Source organism: Gekko japonicus, unplaced genomic scaffold (genome assembly GCF_001447785.1).
Source record: "Gekko japonicus isolate JY-2015 unplaced genomic scaffold, Gekko_japonicus_V1.1 scaffold16, whole genome shotgun sequence".
In the NCBI taxonomy this organism is placed as follows: domain Eukaryota; kingdom Metazoa; phylum Chordata; class Lepidosauria; order Squamata; family Gekkonidae; genus Gekko; species Gekko japonicus.
This window is the reverse complement of record NW_015169777.1, coordinates 408,650-429,646: the sequence shown is the minus strand read 5'-3', so window position 1 is coordinate 429,646 and position 20,997 is coordinate 408,650. Positions and strand designations below refer to the sequence as shown.

The 20,997-nt window shown below is 44.3% G+C and overlaps 1 protein-coding gene across 1 annotated transcript in view; it reads left to right on the top strand.

The window, feature by feature from the left end:
* The window catches only part of BCR (breakpoint cluster region), a 116,210-nt gene extending 95,862 nt beyond the window's left edge, over positions 1–20,348 (top strand). The window contains exons 14-23 of the mRNA XM_015416719.1: positions 712–786; positions 1,794–1,891; positions 3,053–3,184; positions 9,275–9,334; positions 11,079–11,188; positions 14,134–14,273; positions 17,320–17,454; positions 18,536–18,641; positions 19,158–19,320; positions 20,080–20,348. Coding sequence (XP_015272205.1) covers positions 712–786; positions 1,794–1,891; positions 3,053–3,184; positions 9,275–9,334; positions 11,079–11,188; positions 14,134–14,273; positions 17,320–17,454; positions 18,536–18,641; positions 19,158–19,320; positions 20,080–20,169 — 1,109 coding nt within the window. The 3' untranslated portion in view covers positions 20,170–20,348. The remainder of the gene's footprint in view (positions 1–711; positions 787–1,793; positions 1,892–3,052; positions 3,185–9,274; positions 9,335–11,078; positions 11,189–14,133; positions 14,274–17,319; positions 17,455–18,535; positions 18,642–19,157; positions 19,321–20,079) is intronic.
* Positions 20,349–20,997: the final 649 nt, after the last annotated feature.

Genomic DNA, 20,997 nt, shown 5'->3' with positions numbered 1-20,997 from the left:
TCCACCCCTTTGTGCAAGATGTGAAATGAGTTTTTTGTACAAAAGAGTAATGGCTTTGTGGAGGGGTGTGCGAAAACAGCCTTTCTGCCTTGAGAGTTTAATCCAAAACCTTGACAGTTGTGGGAATTCATTAATCTTGCCTTTCGACTCTTGTGATGTGTGTGTTTTAAGTGGGCATTCTAATTCACAATTCAGTTGGCTTTTTTAAAGAAGACTTGATTTGTCTGAATTAAGTGGGGACTGTGTGATGTCTCAACACCCCCTTCTTCTTTTTTGGGACACAGAAACTTTAAAAATCCAGATTGAAAAATAACAAAATGGGGGAAATATAGAAGTGGTTAAGAGGCAGTATGGTGTATCAGGATGTTGGACTTGAGATGAAAAGGCTGATTCAAATCATAGACTTGCCTGGATTGCTTCAGTTCCTCATCTGTTGAATGAAGGAAAACAGTGCCTTCCTTCACAGTATTGCTGTGATATTAAACAAAGACATGGGCTGTGTCGTGCCCAGTTCCCTGATCTGAACATCATTATATTGCACAATCTCTCCAGGGATGAAGATTTTCTGAAACCACAGCAGAGCACATTTAACTTAGTCACATTTGAGGAATACACAGTGTTCAGAACAAAATATATGCTGATAAATCTTGAGGAAATGACATATCTCTTCCCTGCTTCTCTAACAATAGTCATGTGTTCTTTCAAATACAGATGATGAATCTCCTGGTCTTTATGGATTCCTGAATGTCATTGTCCATTCAGCCACTGGCTTCAAGCAGAGCTCAAGTGAGTTGTAGGTGTATGAGATGCTTGCATGTGAATGAACACTCAGATGTATCTGATGAAGTGTGCTTGCACACGAAGGCTTATACCATGAATAAAACTTTGTTGGTCTTAAAGCAAACTTTGTTACACAGAGCTAGAGTTACCATTCTGCACCATGGCTGGCAAAGTAGACTGCCCAATAGCTCCAAACTAAATTATTTACTGGAAATACTTATATCTTGCTGTTTCTCCCAAGGGCTCAGGGTAGCTCATGGAAAATACCTGATAGTATCCATATCAATAATAAAAACACAAATAAAAAATTCCAATCACATACCTAGACCCCATTCCAAACCATGTACACTTTGCTTACAGTAGGTATGGGGTAAGGCTTGGAGACTTATTTATTTATTTGATTTATGGACCGCCCTCCCCTGTGTGTCGGGCTCAGGGCAATAAACAACATATTCAATAAATACATTTGGAATCAGATTAAAACACTCCTGATTAAATCGGATTAAAACAAATTAAAAACAATAAACAATTTCTGTGACTATTTCAGATGGCACTTAAAGGACCACTTTATGTCCTTTACCCATGAGGGGAGAAGAGATGGGGGAGGCCAGGCTCGATGAAAAAACATTGATGTCCTCAGCCGTAGGCCGGGCGGAACACCCCTGTCTTACAGGCCCTGCGGAACTGCACTAGGTCCCACAGGGCATAGATATCATTAGGCAGAGAGTTCCACCAGGCCACCATTCCCTTAAAAAGAAAATGACTGCTTGGTATAGTCCCTTGCTGTCCATTTTCTTGCCTCCCCTTACAAAACACTCTGTATAGTCCAGATAAAAGGTGCATGACTGAAATCTCCAGGGGCTTGGAACCAAGAGACTCAAGCTGTGGGTTGCAGGAAAATGCAGATATCTACAGTACTGACACTGGACGTGAGCCCAACAATGACCAGCAAAACGGTAAGACAGGCTGATGATGGTATTCAAGGTGTTGCTTCTTTGCCCTCATTCCTCTAGATCTGTACTGTACCTTGGAAGTGGATTCCTTTGGGTACTTTGTAAACAAGGCCAAAACGAGAGTCTACAGAGACACAACGGAACCCAATTGGAATGAGGTAAGCTAAGATGGCATTCTGGGCCACCCTCTTACCCACTGGAGAACCTGCAGCCAGTTAATCAGTGATCTTGTTTGTGTCAATTGCAAATGTTTTCTCCTTGTGTGGGGCATCAGAAAGGCGTTCCTCTGGACTCCAGTGGAAGGGAGGCTTCTATGGCATGGTTCTGATAAGATGGACACTCTAAGAGCAGATGAATGTTACCTTCCCAGCCATTTTCATCTCCAGAAAACTCTTTGCATAGACAGTCACAATAGACCATCCTATATGAAAAGCTGAGAGAACCAAACTCAGGTGTTTAATTTGGGGGTCAGCATGGTGATGCTCTTGTGCACCTCCCATTCATTTCTCTGAAGCCTGCACAGGAGAAGTTTCTGCATGTGTTAATTGATGGTGGCTGATTATGTGTTGGACTTTGATTTTGGATTGGCCTGTGAATAAATCTCTCTTCGCTGAAGTCAAGAGAAGCTCACAGTGAGTCTGAGAAAAAGGTGGCTGTATTTTACACAGAATTAAATATGTGCATGTGAGAAGATGGAAGGCAAAAGCTGTGCTCTTTTTCTCAGTTGTTACTCTCTGGCTGCATCCTCAGGCAGTTGAACCTTCTTCTCTGGAAGGATGGTGGGGCAGGAGAAGGCACAGCTTTCAGAAAGTGGGGAAGTCCTGTTCTGAGGCAGCAGGACCCTGCAAAAGTGGTCAGACTGCTTTTGTTGCTGTCTTGTGGCTGTTCAGTTGTGAAGGTGTTACGTAGGGCATGTTTAGGGCTCTGCCATTTAGTTCCATCAAATATTTTTAGAATGACTTTTTAGAATGGCGTCTTTTCTGGAGAAGCTGGGAATGTGCCTCTGTGATGGACAGGAGGCTGTCCTGCGTGTGAGAGGCAAAACAGCCACTCAGCTGTTTTCACACCTGAGACAGTGGGAGTGCTGCCTCTGCATCCAGCCTCCTTCCAGAGGGGAGTTGAAGGCTGCCTGAGGGAGAGTGGGGACAGGAGGGGGGAATTGTCAGTCACCCTCAGCCTGCCTGCTATGCTCAGGGAAGGGCACAGCCCACTTATGGGAAGGGCACCCAGCAGATTTAGGCAGGAGATGTGAGTGGACTCCCCTCCATTGGTTTCCTTATTGCTCCCTTGGTTTGATGACCTTTGCTCTTCTCCCACAGGAATTTGAGATTGAGCTAGAGGGCTCACAGACCCTGCGGCTCTTGTGCTATGAGAAGTGTTACAACAAATCAAAGCTCACCAAAGAAGATGGAGAGACCACGGACAGACTGATGGGCAAAGGCCAAATCCAGGTGGGAGCTTGCTTTTGGCTTTGCAGCGTATATGTGTGGTTGCAGCTATACTAAGAATCACAGTGTGAAGACAACCAAAAAGTTCTTCTGAGAGACCACACAGCATTTTGTTTCTATAATCCCATTAGCTGCCTTCAGCCATCCTCTCCAACTCCAGATGCTATAAAATGATGCAGCCAAAAATCCAGTCCTAGTCTGCCCCGCCAAACAATGATGCTAGTCTCCAGGAATAATAGTCAATGTTTGCCCAATCACCAGGTCCCAAACATGGGGCCTGTGATCTAGTACCATTTGTCTAAAAGGGAAAAAGAGTCCCCGGTCATACGGGCCAGATAACGCGCGGGGGGGGGGGTGGCTGTTCGCCCCGGAGCAAAATAAAGTGCGGTAGTCCGATCACACAGTCCCCCGAGTCTCCGTGCTTCAGCTGTTAGCTGGCGATCACATGGCAGTGCTTCAGCGTGGCAAAGAAGCGGTGTGGCGCGATCACACAAGCGTTTCGCGTTCGTGCGCATGCGCAGTTCCGTGGAGCAGCACTACTTTCAGTTTTGTGTTTGTGCACATACGCTTACGAAAAACACCTGGTTTGCGATGGGACATGGACGGGCGCTGGATGCCACAGGATACTAGCGCTCCCGCAATCAGACGCCCACCTGTGCCGCGCGTTTTCCGGATACTAGTGCACTTTCCTTGGTACTTTTTAACTCCACATCTTTGGCGGGACACCACGGGTTGGCCACGGGTGCACAACGCTTCCCAGATGTTGCGGTGTGATCGTGCCCTGAAAATCCACCCGACATTCGTGCCTTTTGCGTGGCAAATTCTCTATGTGACCGGGGCCCGAGTAGCACAAGGCCAGATCTGTCTGCTTCAGTATTGCCAGCATCATGACTTGACAAGGTGAGGCAGTTGCCGGGGCTACCCACCAGCAAGCAAGCCAAACCACCCTTCTTCTGCAGCTGCTGATTTTATTGATGCACATCCAGCCACGCAAATATTAATGGAGTTAGAGATAACTTGCTTCAAAGGAGGGAGCAGGTTCCTCAGCCACACACCTGTGTCAGTAGAATTGGTAATACTACCAGTACTGGCAGTTTGGGTGCCCTGCATACCTCTCTTCCAAGGAAGGATTGGGGAAGAAAGGAGAGATGCTGTGCCATTAACTGACAGTAGTGATGCTGCTGTCTGGCCATTTGCTGTTCTTCCCCATCCTCAGAAGTGCTGCTGCTACCTTGGCCCTGCATTCTCAGTACCAACAGGTGAGAGAGTGTGTGTGCACGCACATATAAAAGGGTCAACTTTACCTTGGTTAGCTGCTGTCATGATCTCTCAGCCAGTGCCCAGTCCAGAGACCCGCAACAATCCAAGCCTTTGAGAAGTGAGTTGCTTCTTTTGGTTTGCTTGCTTAGACTATTTCTGTCCTGATTCTCAGTATGGGATGCACACAGGACAGCTTCTAGTAAGACATATATCTCATAACTGGATATAATTAAATTGCTGAAATAATCCACAACTGAGAAACCCAGCAGTTAGAAGGGGTTCCATTGAAGTCATTCTCCTCTTCCTCCTCCTCCCAATTTATTAGGGCTGTGTAGGTTGTGTCTCTGCCAGAGCCCTTGTTTTGTTAATGGAATAATTTCCTGACTGTCCTCCTCCAGCTACACCAGAGAGGGGCTGTCTTTGGGAAGGCCGGCAGCTGCTGGTAATTGGCCAAGACCTCTTGATGAGTCAGTAGTGGGGGGTGGAAGAGGTCAGCCTTCAGACATCCCCTTCCATTCTGTCCCTCTGCTAGAACGAAGTGGAAATGATTCTGGCTTAACCAAACAATGGTCACCTTTGAAATTGCTCTCTATTGTTATGGAATTTGAGAATCACACCATTTTTTTATTGTAGGGAAGGCAGTGAGGCTCAGCAAGTGGAGTTTGGTGTGCGCGGTGTATTAGTTCCTCCCCCCCCTCATTTCTCTATTGCGTGTAGGACTGAATAGGAAGGAGAGCCATAAATAGAGCTTGAGCAACTTGGTCTCCTGTTCGTATGGAAAAGAAGGTGTACTTTTCTTTGCAGAGGCTTCCATAGGTGGTGGTTGGGATTTGGACTGGGAAGTGGTGTGAGTGTGCAGAATGTCCTCATGTAGTTTCCCAATCCCCATCGCTTTGTATATATTATGCCTCTTCCTTGGTAATGATTGTGTGGGAGTGCTGGATTAGGAACAGTGAAACCCAGGTTCAAATGCTTATTCATCCCAGAAACTCACTGTGTGATCTGGGCCAGTCATTATCTCTCAGACTGATCTTCACAGGATGGCTGTGAGGAAAAAAATTGGAGTGGGGTCGGGGGTAGAATCCCAGTGTGACCATACAGAAGTGAGGTGCATTCCATGCTTATACTCAGGTCACCTGTTAATTGATTATATGTTGGTAATGGCATTATTTTGGCAATGCTTGCAGAGTGTATTCTGGGAATTTCTATATGGGGAGGATCTTTAGTTTGAAACTACCTCTCCATTCTGTTACTTGACAAAAAGCATTCCTGGTTTTGCTACCACTGAGTTTGAATTTACTTACATGCATCCCCTCCTATCTTTTCATGGTTTTTGGCAACATCACCTATAGTTTGTATTTTTTGAAAATAAAAATAATGAAATTCATTGGGCTTCTGAGTCATCAGAATGGCAAAATAAAATAATTTGCTTTTCAGTACTTGATCTTTGCCTTAGGAGTTCCGTGTGCCTTAGGAGTTCCGTGTGTTCAGATCCCTTTCACAAGACCCATTTGCATGTGGGTTCCATCATTGGTCAATTGAAAGATGCCATGTGGCAAGAAGACAATCATGTGAAAACACCCAAATATGTGAATGAAATCATTGGTGCACCAGTGTTTGATTTTTACTGTTGCTTTGTCATGTGGTGTCAAAGATCCCTATAGTGCCCATGCAAAGCAATTGTCCTCCATATGGGTGAGTCACCTGGAATTTCCAGACCCTCCCTCTATAAATAGGCTTAAAGCTACACTTTGTCTTTCCGTTTGCTCTCCACTTATATATATATTTTCCCCAGAGGGATAACCTTATCTGTCTGTTCCAGCTGTCCTTCTCCCTCTGTCCCCCCCCCCCCCCAAAAAATCATGTAATCTACTTGTCTGGCCTGCCTAGGACAGGGGCTCCCAGCCTTTTTGAACCTGTGGGCACCTTTGGATTTCTGACACAGGGTGGTGGGTGCAACTGCAGAATGGGTGCTGCAGGAAGCAGAGCCACACACACACATTGTGTACATGTAGAGGAAGCCCAAGTACACGGGAAAAGAGGGGTAATCTAAAATACACTTGCAAAGAGGAGCAAGAGGGAATAAAACCAACACTGTGGTGGCTGATGCTGCTGAAACAGTGTTGTTTTAATCTGTACAGCCAATTGGATTGCCAGTGGCCAATCAGAAGTCCTGCCAGGCAAGAGCCCCACCTGACCACACTCACTTTTTAAATGCACTTGGATGCCTGGAAAGGGGGTGTTGGGCACCATGCTGTGGGATGCCTGATCTAGAAGGACAGAGCTGCTGTTGTAGAATATAATTGATTTCCCGTCTTTATCCCTTGCCATTTGTCCTTGTAGACATATCAGAAATGATCTTTCCCCCTAAGATGAATCTGTTGCATGTTTTTTTTTCCCAAGTCCCGTTCTGCTCTGTGGGTGGAGGGAGAATCCAGGCTAAAGTATCTCCTCCCAGTTGCTCAGCAGGCAGAGCGTGCTTATTAGCTGAGCTAATTGAGGCCAAGTGAATTAACTCCCAGTGGGTTGGAAGAGGACCCTTCCATTCCTGTTTGCTCCACAGCTGGCTTTTTGTGGCATTCTCTCATCACCGCTTCCTCTCTTTATTTCCCTCTCCCTCCATTTCCCTCTCTCACCCTTCACCTGAATGAGCTAGAGAGCCCTTTGTCCAGCATTCTGACTTTTTTTTGAGAGGTGCTCCTTGAATGAGGCCTTGTCCTCTGTCTCTGTGGCCTTTGTTCTGCCTTTGAAGTGTGGCCAGCCATGCGTTGTGTCCCAAGAACCTCAGCGGCTTAGCTTAAATGGAAATGCTCTGAGATGCAGGCAGTGGTATCTGAAGACAAGAATGCCTCCACTAAAACTGATGTGGTATGCATGGCTCCCGTCATACAACTCAGCCACAGGGGCTACAGCACAAGCTGGCACTAAACTGGCATGGAATCATCTGGCACCGAATGAAGCATCCAGGGTTGCTTTGGAGGACTTTTCAGGAGCAAGGGTTTTCCCTTGGGAACTCAAAATAACTTGGCAAGAAATATGTTTTTATTTATTTTTTATTTTATTTATTCAAATTTATAGCCCGCCCTCCACGCAAGCGTCAGACAGTACAAGTGTCAGACAGTGGTAGCGAATGCCTGTCGTCCTGTGGCTGGCTGGTAGTTGCCTCAGATTGGTTGTCTTGTGAAGGCCCATCACAGCTCCTGAAAGGCAATGTGGGGTTGTTTCACAAAGGAAGCCAGACATCTCAGAAATGTTGATTCTGGGCAGAAAACAGAGAAATGTCAATTGTTGACAAGAGAAACCTCAGCTCCTTCCTGCCCCTTTTCCCAAAGGGTTTCTAATTTTTGAGGAGGAAAAATGGCAGGGGTTAGAGGTGGCCTGTTGGACTTTGCTTGGCCACACCCAAATGGGCAGGTCAGGTGTTCTCATCAAATACCTCTTATCAACAGGAGACCCTTGAGGGTTGCTGCATATGAGTCTTGCACAGAGCAAGCAAAAAGATGTAGAGGCTGCTGCTGACCAGCTTCTAGGAGTGTTCGTGTATTCCTGCCACAGCTGCCTTTGCAGGATTTATCAGTGTACTGCCCTGTCATGCCAAGTCTGTGACAAGGAGGTACTGAGGAAAGATTGGCATTAATTCCTCTCTTCCCACAGTTACATGAACTCTGTGCAGTGCAGGAAGGTTGAAGTGCAGCTTTAGTATGTGTGGCATCAGTGGGTCTCCAGGTGTGCAGCTCTCAGAAGCAGCCTATAAGGTGTGTCTGAACTGCACCATCTGAGTTAGCATTGTCTCATGATGAAACATTTAAAAAAATCTGTCTATTGAAAACACGCTTTTTCACTGTTTCCCAGACATGCTAATTTTATATGTGCAGCATACATTTTTTAATATTGAGGAGGCTTCAGTCGCACATTCATTCTGAATTAGAACAGTTTAGGCATAGGTTGACCACTTTATCTGCTGTTTGGGAGGTCAAAGAGAAGCCTTGGCTCCATAAATCCAAAGCTAAGGTTTGGACAGGTCTCAGTGAGAATGATGAAACTTGGCAAACTGTGCCAAAAGCTCTGGTGGAAATCCATCAGTACACTGACTGCCTTCTGTACAGCTGTTTGTGAGGTCATTCATGAGGATAATTTTATAATATACTTAGTTATGTTTGCTTTGTTTTGCATAACTTCGGTGTTGTTTCTACAATTTAGGTTTTTGAAACTATTTGGAAGAAAACTGATAGTAATAGAAAGGCCCTGACATGTTTCTAATACACTTTTAAATAGATCAAGATGGGTTGCCATGGTTGTCTGTCCATAGCAGTAGAAAAGAGTAAGAGTCCAGTAGCACCTTAAGGACTAACAAAATTTGTGGCAGGGTATGAGCTTCTATGAGTCACAGCTCCAGTTTTTTTTAATGAAATGTACTGCTTGTTTCCAGTTTGGTTGTAATAGTTAAGTCCACAGACTCTAATCTGGGAGAACCAGGTTTGATTCCCCACTCCTCCACTTGCAGCTGCTGGATGACCTTGGGCAAGCCATAGTTCTGTCAGAGCTGTCCTTGAAAGGGCAGTTCTTGAAAGAGCTCTCTCAGCCCCACCTACCTCACAGGGCGTCTGTTGGGAGGGAAAGGGAAAGGAGTTTGTAAGCCACTCTGAGACTCCAAGTGAAGGGCGGGGTACAAATCCAATTTCCTCTTCTTCTGAAAAGTTAATCAGTTTATCTCAATTCCCCCAATCCTACATTTCTGTAGCTTGCACACCATGCTGATTAGTTATCTTTAGTGTAATGTTTTCACCCAATGTAGTCTCTGCAGCTAATCGCTAACAACTTTCTGTTTTTCAGCTGGATCCACAGACTTTGCAAGATAAAGACTGGCAACGCACAGTCATTTCGATGAATGGTGTAAGTACTGGGAATCCAAGATGGCAGGCTGGCTGACAGGGCTGCTCGCTGCATTGCCTTTTGTAGGCCTGTTCTCCTTGCTGCCCACAATTACTTCTCAATTTCTGTCTCTGTTGCCAAGAGATAGCTGCAGTACATGTATGCCAGACCCCATGCAGCTACTCTGAGAGCCAAATTATTTGCTCATTAGGCAGTTGGGAACCAAACGTGTCTGCAGGCACAGGAGGGTATCAGACATTTGTTTGCTCCCTGGGTGTGGCAGGCTTCCGTTCTCTGGCTTCATATTCCTCTGGAGTGATGTCATGTTGGAAATTCAGTCTTTGATCTCTTGTGTGCAAGAAACAGGAGGGCAGTTTTTCCAATGTGACAGTGTTGTAGAGTAGCAAAGTCCCATGTGGAACTTGAGCATTTTGTTTCTGCATAGTGACAGAACACACAAAGTTGCTTGCAGGTTCCACAGATTGCTTGTGGGTTTTGGCCATAAGGCTAGGGGCCTGACCCATCAGGTGCTGTATGTTATTGGGCCATAAGCAGAGCTAGCCCAAACTGGAATGGTCTCCCTGGTGTGCCCATAAGCCAACTAACGTGAGGCACAATTTCGTTGGGGTATTCTTCTGTGCAGGCCTCATTGAAATGAGTGGGAGCCACATAAGACTCCTGCATGTCTCCCATTGATTTAGGTGAAGCTTGTGCAGGAGAACTTTCTGGCCCCTTTGGCTCTCAGCTGTTTGTCTGTCTGGAACAGAAATGTCATTACAATTGGGGTCCTGTTTTTCATTTTTTAAAACACAAGGAACTGCTTATGTAGTCCTACAGCAAAGAATTGGAGCTGATTTAGAATACACGTTTGGACGTGGAAGTGGGGTAGGGAGAAGAGAGGCTTGCACAGTTGAGTTGCCTGAAGTATTTTGCTACAGTGTTTTAATTGTCCTGTTAAAAGTGCAAACAATAATGGGTAAGAGAGGGACCATTCCATGAGCTGCATCAGTAAACTCTGTTCAGTTGGAGAGTTCTTTTTGTGTGGGGGGGAAGCCACTCCAACGGAAAATGACATCTACGAGTATCAAGAGCTTTTTCTGTGGCTTTGTTAGTTACCACTGGTCTGACCCAGTCCTGGACCTGACAATTCCCTTCAATGGTGTTTTTTTTTAATGTAAAACAGAGCATGGTAGAAACCTTCCCCAGTTTATGCAACCCCCGAAACCATTTTATTTTAACTTTTGCCCCCCATCTTGGTGTGTACTTCTAGTTTTAGAGTACCTTCTGGTCAAAAATGCTTCCCCCCAAAAAGCCAGGTAGTGGATGTGGACAGAGAATAAAGAGGGAAGATAGAACCATCAAAATGTTGCATCTGGAGCCTTGAGGTACACTTGGAATTAAAAAGCCTGAGGTTAGAAACCTGGAGAAATGTTCCTTTGCTTTCTTACTTTTTGTTGGAATTCCTCATTTTTGCTTTCTCCTTCCTTTTGACATTAAGTTATTGTGAATGTTTAGATTTCTTAAAGTACTCTATCTTTGTGTTTTAAAATAATACAATTCTGGTACAATATATAATTGAATTTCTTTCACTGTGCCAAGGCTGGGCTGAATGAAGGCAACCCAGACAGGCCTGGCAATTCAGGGCAGAGCAGGGATTGAGGGCCCCGAGTCTGCACATGTATTTATGAATGGTTTGCTTGGCAAACATGCAACATGGGAATTGCTGTAGTTGGCAAGAATCGCTGTGCAGCTCCATGTCTCATAGGCTGAAGTGAAGCTGTCGGTGAAGTTCACAAGCAGGGAGTTCAGCTTAAAGAGAATGCCATCCCGCAAGCAGACTGGAGTCTTTGGAGTAAAGATCGCTGTCGTCACCAAGTGAGTCAGTCATTTGTCTTTTTTTCTCCTCCAGGATGCTGCCTTGAAGTAGATTTTTTCATCTTACGCTGATGCTGAATGGAAGTTTCCATGTATTTATTTTCCTGCTTTCACCTGGGTAGTTCAGGGGGGATTTGTGTGTGTTGTGAGCTTGAGCATCAGTATGCATGCATGCTTTTTTATGCACATGCTTGAAAAGAGTGTACCTTGTTTACTTTGAACGTCATGCATTGTGCTGTGTTCAGGAACCAACCCTTGACCTTTTCCTTTGCTATAAGATAACACACCCTGGAATTTTCCAAGCTACCAAGCTTTTTGTTTCATGCTTAGAAAGTAGGTGTTACGTGAATTCCAGTGTAGTATTTGAATCCCTGATTTGCTACAACTCGTTTACTTTCAGTGTCTTGTTTGTTGATGCTGGAGAAGTTGAGAGAAAACTATTTTTCACTGGCTGTGATCAGGATGACCAAGGCACACTTCAATTTTACATGTACAGAAACTGAGGCTGAGTTCAAACTGACAGTTTGGCCTGATACAGGCACATTTCAGAAACGTTTCTCGAACAGATTAAAGGGGCCGTTCACAGAGGCACAGCTGTCCGGCGTTCCCCAGCTGTATTCAGCCCGTCTTGTTACACTTCCTTCCCGAGTTTAAAAAGTACCTGGTGAAAGTGGTAGCAAACCCTGGAGAGTGTGTTCATCCCGCTTCCCGGAAGTGTGAACGCAAAAGCAGCAATTGCTGATCCGCATGAGCGCATATCTCCGGATTACCAAAAAGAAAGCCGCGCCAGGGGTGGGCCAACAGTGTGAATGCTCCCTTGCGCCTCCTCCCCGGTATGCTCCCGCATCAGTCAGTGCAGTGTGACCAGGAATACCCAGAACAAGTTGTTCCAGGTCTTTTTTGCCATGACTCCCTCTTGCTTCAAACTGCCAGTCTGAACTCAGTCTGAGAGGCTGAATAAGGAAGTGTTTTTTCCTAAATGTTTCCCAGCTCCCTCTTTTTAAAAAGTGTGATGGTAAATATTATGGATAACCCAATAAAGTTAGACGAGGACATGGAAGTGGTGAGTTGAAATGCAGAGGGAGAGACACAGACTGATGGTTCCTTTCAAGAGGGTGGGCTTTAGAAGTGGCCAGTTTTTGACTCCAACTAATCTCCATATCTCTCTGTTTGCCAGGGAGTAGTCTATAGTCCTATATGCAAATAATTTTTTGCCTTCCATAAATAAGATTCCTTTTATCACTATATATCTGTTGATCTAAGAACTGATTCAGCAATTATCCCCACTCCCCCATCCCATTCCCAAGCATCCAAAAGTATTGACAATTTCACTTAATCTATTCTATTACCCCATCACTGCATGCATTTTAATTAGTATAGAACTGATGTATTTTCTCCTAACTCCCCCCATTGTTTCCAGATTCAATTTGACAGATAAAATCCTTTAAAAATTAAAAATAAGTTTGGTTTCATGCACTTGGTTCATTCAAAGCTCAGCTTCTACCTTTTAATGGATTGTGGTGGGAGGAGGTAATTGGCAGAGGTACCATATCATGATAAGTTCCTCCCTAGAACCTCAGAGAGGGTATTTGGGAATGCTGTTTGTTGAGTATGGGTTGCTGTTATATTTTCCACACATGTCTGTTAACTTGCTTTCAAATAAGACAGCATGTCATAGGCTGGTAAATGCCTCAAAAGTTTGCCCGCATGCTGAGAGGTACACCAGAAATGGCACTTAGAGTGCAAGAAAACAGTCCCTGCTCCAGAGAGCTTACAGTCTTAAAATATAAGGCAAGGAAGACATCAATAGGAGAGGAGAAAAATGGAGGTTGGGATAAACAGCAAAAGACCCTTTGTTTGTTCTAGTGGGGCTTGTTTTACCTTATCTTCAGTATAGAAGGAGGACTGAAGGACTGTACCATGACTTCATGAGAAACATGGGCTTTGAGGAGAGACTTGGAATGGCAGGCAGGCTTCTTGTAAGTGTTTCAGGCAATTTCAGGCATAGGGGTAAGTAATTGAGAACGGGTAATTTGAGGAAGCAGGACACCTGTACTGGTGAGAGTGGTAAAGCTGAAGTAGCAAAGATCACAGACAGGGATGTATTAGGATATGAGAAGGGAAGCAAGGCCATGGTGGGCTTTGAAAGTAAGGATGAGGAGCTTGGGCTGGATCCAGGAGTGGACAGGAGGCCTGTGTAGAGATTTAAGGAGGGGTGTTGAATGGTCCACATGAGGGGAGAATTATTTTGGCAGCAGAGTTTTGGATAGAGATGAGGTGGCTAAGAAGTGACAGTGGGAGACCAGAGAGAAGGTAGTTGTGATAGCCAAGTTTAGAGATGGTCAGATCAGGGAATGGAAAGGAAAGGCCACATTTTGCTATATTCTAAAGAGAGAGATGACATGGTAACAAGCTGAACATGGACAACAAAGGAGACCAAATCGGCAAAGATCTAGACATGGACAGCAAAGGAGACCAAATCGGCAAAGATCTAGCTGAGGGTTCCAGTCTATTGACAGTGTGGATGGGAATATTGCCCATGGATGTGGAGAATAAGGAGAGGAAAGTTTGGGAGGAAAGCTTGGACATATGGAGTTGAGCAGGAGACGAGATATCCAAGCACCAATATTGGATAGACAATTTAAGATGTTGAATTAGAGGGAGAGAGAAAGTTCAGTGTTAGAGAGTGAGAGTTCTGGATGGTGCTAAAAAAGCCATGGGATGTGATCAGGTCACTCAGACAGTATGTAGAGGAATAACAGAGAAGGACTAAGGATAGATTCCCTGGGTGATCTTATCATGTTGTTTGGCACTCAGTGCCTTGTGCATTACCTGCTTCTGAATAAGATCCTAATAATGGATGGTTGCAGAGATGGAAGTGGAGAAGTATCTTCTAGGCAAAGAGTTTAATCTTAAAATACCCCTTCTCCTTTTTAAACTTTCAGGAGAGAAAGATCGAAGGTGCCTTATATTGTGCGCCAGTGTGTGGAGGAGATTGAGCGCCGTGGCATGGAGGAGGTGGGCATCTATCGGGTCTCTGGTGTTGCCACCGATATCCAGGCTTTGAAAGCTGCCTTTGATGTCAGTGAGTATATGCTTGTGAGGTTTTCCTTTTCCACTCAAGTCAATAGTCTAGCCCAGTAGATGACCAGGAACAGTAAAAGAATCCACACTTATTCCTTTTTGATAGAGGCCAAAAGTTAGTATGTGTCCAGCATGGTTACTTTTCATACCTGCTTATGTTCCTCAACACACCCCAGCTTGCTTATTGATTTTTCTGTTCTGTGTTTTTTGTCAACAAAGTGAAGTGTTAATATACTAAAACAGTACTCCAGATGGCCAGAGGAGGTCTCCCTGCGATTGCTTACTGATTACAAATAGCATTGCAGTGCAGATGAGAGGGAATCTTACAGTACCCACAGGACAAAGCCCAGGAAAACAGCAATGGTTCCTCAAAGTTATCTTCTGACAATATACTTGGAGAGTGGAGCCATTGCCATATTCTTTACAGGCAGCCTAGGAAGATTTTATGGTAGAGAATGTCAGAAACTTCGGAGACTTCCAGAAGAATAAGAAAAACTGTTCCCTCTGTCCAGCTCTGCATGCAGTTTGTGAACCAGGACAGCCAGTGCAGTTTCTATCAAAAATCCAAAAGGGTATTGAAAATCTTTCTCATCCAAGTATTTCCGGAACTGTCCCACCACTGTCTGCTAGATTACCCCATCGAAAAAAGGGCAAATTTGAAACCAGCCTACAGTTACTGGAATCAGATGCTCACAAGGAGAACCAAGTTACCACCATCTTTAACATATTAGGATGCAGCCCTCCCTTTAAGGACTGAATAACCATATCATATTCATAAATCTACTGACAAGGGGATTGTGTCCCTCTTGGTTCTCCTAGACCTGACAGCAGCTTTTGATACCATCACACGTGTATCTTTCTGAACTGCCTGGCATGAACAAGTCTTGGTAGTATTCTGTTGGGAATTGTTTTGAATTTTCCTTGAGGTTGGCTTCAGAAAATGATGTTGGGGGACTTTGGTCCTTTGGGGGATCCAACAAGGTTCCATCTTAACAAAGTTTGAGTCCAGTGGCACCTTTAAGACCAACAAAGTTTTATTCAAGGTATAAGCTTTCGTGTGCAAGCACATTTCTTCTGCTACAGTGAAACAGAATTTCCTCAACCATTACATATAGGAACGGGGGGGATTAGTTGCAGGAAGGGCTAGTTGGAATCAAGATCCATAAGTAACTGGGCTGTTATAGCTGAGATTGGATTAAGGTGGTCGTTAAGATCTGTGAATGGCAGTAAATTAGCATACAAATACATGAGTTAACAAGCAGATGTGAGAACTAAGTTTTGAGTCCAGTGGCACCTTCAAGACCCACAAAGTTCAATAAAGTTCCATTCTGGGTATAAGCGAGAACTGAGAGACTTAGAATGTGTAAATGCAGACTCATTCAGATACAATGAAACAGATTTCGTCAAATATTACATATAAGTGGGGGGTTAGTTGCCAGGAAGAGCTAATTAGAGTCAAGATACACAAGTACCTGAGCAATAAATGCAGCTAAGATTAGAATAACACATTTGGTAAGACATGTTAATAGCAGCAGATTGGCATACAGGTAATAAAGGAATTAATAACAGATGTGAGAACTAAGTTTGAGTCCAGTGGCACCTTTAAGACCAACAAAATTTAATTTCTGGGTATAAGTGAGAACTGAGTGACTTAGTATGTGTAGTGAGACAAGAAGCTGAAATCTCTGTTAAGCCCTGGGGGTTCCATTGTCCTGAGTGTTGTAATAACTTGTAATTCAGCAATCTCCCATTCCAATCTGTTTCTGAAATTTTTTTGCAATAAAACAGCTACTCTGAGGTTCCCCATTGAGTGCTCTGGGAGGTCGGAATGTTCTACAGGTTTCTCATTTTTGTGATTCTTGATGTCAGAAATGTGTCCATTTATCCTTTGGCATAGGGTTTAACCTGCTTGTTCTATGTAGAGAACTGAAGGGCATTGTTGGCATTTAATGGCATATACAGCATTCCATCTTGTCTCCCATACTGTTTCCATATGGAACTGTCAGGAGGAAACATATGAGGGTTTAGAGTGAGCTAACATCAGTGCGCTGATGACACACAACGCTATCTCTCCTTTCCATCTAATTCTAGGAAAGCAGTCGGTGTGCTTAACTGGTATCTGGAGGCAGTGAGGGTGAAAAACTGGATTGTCTGGAAATGTCAACCGGGTCAGAATGTGGCAGCCAGAATGCTAACAGGGGTGTGCTGCAATGTATATATTCTATACTAACTACATTGGTTGCTGCCTCTTCTGGGCTTAATGCAAAAAGCTAGTTCTGACCTCTTAAAGCCGTAAATGGTTTGCATCCCAAAGAACCTGAAGGGTCACCTCCATCCTCCATACCTAGCCAAATCTGACTCTGTTTGAGTAGGTACTGCTTTTTTTTAGGAATGCGCAATTTCAGAGGTATGTTGAGGAACCCCCACAAAGGCCCCCTTGGTGGCTGCCTCTAACTCCTAGAAGTCCCTCACCTCAGAATTATGCCAATTACTGTCATTATACAAGTTGAAGATTTTTTGGAATACATTTTTAAATTAGTATCTTGCCTTGAGAATTTTTAACGGAAGGATAGCATGTAATTGTTCTAAATAAGTAAATAAATAACCTGCAGTACCTTCATGCCACTGGGGAAACTACCCAAGAGCAGGCTTGGAGCCCACTCACAGGGCTATGGAGTCCTAAGCTGCATCTAAAAAGGTACTTTTGGTGTGGATATTGTAGGTTCCTGAACAAGTGTCACAGGAAAGTTATTGAAAAATGCGGTGGGCAAGTGCCAACAGAATCCCCCATTTTTTTACCGCCTCAAAGAAAACAAATCTGCTTTGGAGGCTATCCAGATTTCTGGTAACAGTAGTTTGCTTAATTCAGGTCTTGTAGCTATTATCATTAAATCGGAAATGGAGCATGAGAAGGTGGTGCTTTAGAGGATCACTAATGTAATGTCCAAATTCAGCAAGCAGTTGTGGCAAAGGGAACTTCAAAAGCATCATGTGAGGAGCCCGAAACTTAACTTCCCTCATGCCTCCCTCCATGTGCTCTCTTTCAGATAACAAAGACGTGTCTGTCATGATGAATGAGATGGATGTCAATGCCATTGCAGGGACCCTAAAGCTCTATTTCAGAGAACTGCCTGAGCCTCTCTTCACAGATGAACTCTATCCCAACTTTGCTGAAGGCATCGGTGTGTATTGAGATTGGTGTGAGTTTGATAAATAACCAACATACTTTTCCAGGGTTGCCTAATCAAAAGTGGAGAAATCCAAAGCAAGATGCTAGAAGTCTTGCAACTGGCCCTGGTGCAGAGGGAAACAGGGGCTATTATTTTTTTTACTTATCAGCTGAATGACCTGAGATTGAAACAAGACATTTCCCCACTTATGCGAGTTCCATGCAGGGAGGCTGTAATCTGATGATTTGTGAATACCATATTCTTTAGGATCACGTATGTTCTTTGTGGTCCATGGGGTCGTGAAGAGTCAGACTTGACTGTGCGACTGAACAACAAAAATGCTCTTTCAGGGCATCCTAATCCATCACCCTACACATCTCCCATTCTTCAGACCTGGCCGGTCCCTTTCCTGCAAGTTGGTCTAAACAGCAGATGATGCCAAAAACAGTAATAGCACCTACTTCCTGTAGTCCTGAGGTGTGACACTGGTATGCATTTGTTGCTATTTTAGAGGGCTTCTCACAAAGCAAAAGTCAGGTCAGCTCCATGACAGAAGAGCACCCTTGGACTTCTTGACTTTTCTTCAGAGGGAAGGATAAAGCTGCCAAAGGAGATTAGGAGCACCTGACCTCAGAATTCCCAGAAATTGTAGAGATTCATCTGGATCAAACTTGGCCTCTCTCATAATGTCAGTGCATGACAGATTATGTCTCGTTTCCCCTTATTAAAAATTTGACTTGCACGTAAAGCATGGAAGATGGGTAATAGAATATGAACAGGCTTTGGCAGATGCACTGACCTGTTATTTAAATGGGGCAAAATAGCAGGACCCGAATGTGATTGTGGTGCAGCCTGCCAAACTGTTTTTCATCTGTCACAGGAATGTGAGCATCATGCTTTCCAGGAAGATGTGACAGATCCCTTTGAACTTTCCCCAGCTATGATTGAGTGGATTGAAAATTTATTTAGTGGGATTGTTCAATCTGTATACCCTTTGTATCAGCTTGGTTATATAGTTTATATTATTATATTCTTTCTCTGTGTAATCCTGCCATACAATAAATAATTAAAAATTGTTTCTCCTCTCCTCCAGCACTTTCAGACCCTGTCGCAAAGGAAAGTTGTATGCTGAACTTACTGCTGTCTCTTCCAGAACCTAATCTTGTCACATTCCTTTTCCTGCTGGACCATTTGAAGAGGTAATATCAATGCTGAAGAAGAAGCTGTGACTATCTGTCAACACCCTCCCCCCCCCCGCGAGAAATTCTGTGTTTGGAGGTCTGGACCATTTTAAGTATAAAGGCTCCCTGACTGTGCACCCAAGCTGTGCACATTACAAGACAGTACTGAGAAAGGAAGGACTGGTATCTCAGCATGTGTGGTGAATGTCTACAGAAGTAGCACAAAACTTGTTTTCATCCATATACGCTGATTTTAAAGTAAAGTATCTTATTTATTTGGAGTTCATTTTACAGTTCTGGTAGTTTAAAGTGTCTTGTCTGGCCAAAAGTTTATTTTCAGTTTTGTTCCAAGACAGACTGGTGCTCTAGCCTGGTTTTGCCTCTAGTGGTAGCCCTACACAATGGTGTTTGATGCTGCCCCATCTTGTTTCCTTACAGCACACACTGTTCTGGAATAGTTTATATGGTTTGAATGAGCCTTCTTCCAAGGTGTTGAAATCAGGCTTTCTCTCCCCCTTCCCCAAACTCTTTTAGGGTTGCTGAGAAGGAGAGCATCAACAAGATGTCCCTGCACAATCTGGCAACTGTTTTTGGACCTACCCTGCTCAGGCCATCTGAGAAGGACAGCAAGATCCCTGCCAACCCAAGCCAACCTATAGCCATGACTGATAGCTGGTCACTAGAAGTTATGTCCCAGGTAAATGGAAGTGATTCAGCCCAGGAAAAGTGTTGCAAATTGAGTCTGTGGAACACGCAAGGCCAAGTAAAACCCAGTGGTTTGCCTAGTAGAGCTTAGGTTTCTTCTCAGCCAGAGTGGTGGAGGTGCTGAGGGACATGAAGGTTACAGGGTAGGAAGGATCAGGGTCACTTTATGCCCTATTTGCTTAGATAGAGGAACTTCTTGCCACCAATATCAATCACTAGCACTGATAACCCAGTAGATATATCAGAGAAAGAGGTAATTATGCCATGACTGTTTCTTCTTTCTTTGATATGTCCCCAGCAAGGACTGTCTTGCACAGGATTTATATTCTATCCTTCTTCCAAGGAGATCCACCAATCTCATTTCATCCTCACAGGCATTTGAGGGTTGGTCGGGCTGTGGAAGTGTGACTTACCCCAGGCAACAAAATGAGCTTTGTGGCTGAGCTGAGTGAACACGGGTCGCCCTGTCTAATTCACTGCCCAGCATCAGCCCAGAACATTTTGGCTCATTTCCATCCCACAGTCTGCACTAATTAACTTGGGGTACAATCCACAAGGAAGTTCTTCTCCACAAGCTGTTTGTTTCAGTGAGGCATGTGCCCCAGTAGGTTTGCTGTCTCTGCCCTCTGTGCTGCTTCCCTTATCTGGAGTTCAAATTCTGCCCTCTGCTGCAATTGCCTTGTTTTGCTTCTGACATTATGCTGGCCCCACACAATGCACTCCTTGATTCTATGTCCCCTGTACTTTGCAGGTTCAAGTTCTCCTCTACTTTCTGCAGCTAGAGACGATCCCTACACCAGACAGCAAAAGACAGAGCATCTTGTTTTCCACAGAAGTGTAGAAGCCTTGCTGAGCAGTGAAGGGGCTTGTGGACTTGCCCTTGGAGTGCACTGCCTGCCCTGGGGACCAGAGAAAAAAACATTCCTCTTCTAGACATTCCTGGCCTGTCGTTGACCACATGGGAAGCAAGTCCTCCTGCAGTTTTGCCTGGCAAAGATGGGCTGAAGATTTACAAAAAAACAAAAAAAAGACTCCTGCCTGTTGGACCACTGGTGGGGGGGGCAGTGCCAGATGGCAGAGCAAGTGCACTGTGAGTTTCCTCCACCAGAGGGAAACAGTGGCCAGCAAGAACTGTTTTTGTGGCTAATCATAGAGCAAGTTTCCAGGATGTGTGTGCGTGTTTTAAAATTAATTCAATTATCATTAGGAAGCTTTGTGATGTCTATTTGGACCAGTCGTGAAGGTGAGGGAAACAGAACAAAAGGGTGTGTCAAATGGGTAGCTTTCTTGGCTACTGTTTTTAATTGAATACTGCTGAATCTAGTGTAATTCATCCATGATGGCCCTCTCCTTGGAAATACAAACTTTGATTGATTTGGTTTTATATTTGCTTTTCTTCCCTTGCCTACCTCTCTGCTTGGACACATAAAGGAGGAGGATAAACTATTTTTCTGCCTCTTGTCTCAGACCGCCCCCTTTTTTAAAAAAGAGGGGCTTCCTCAAGGAGGCAGACCCTTGTGCTTTATATGGAGGTCCATATACAAAAAGAATTATGGAAAAGGGGGGAAAATACAAGGATGCTTAGCTAACTTTTCTTTTTGTCTGGACCAAAAAATAACAGGCAGTACTAGTGTAAGAGACTAGCTGGAATCTCCTGGCCCTTCACACC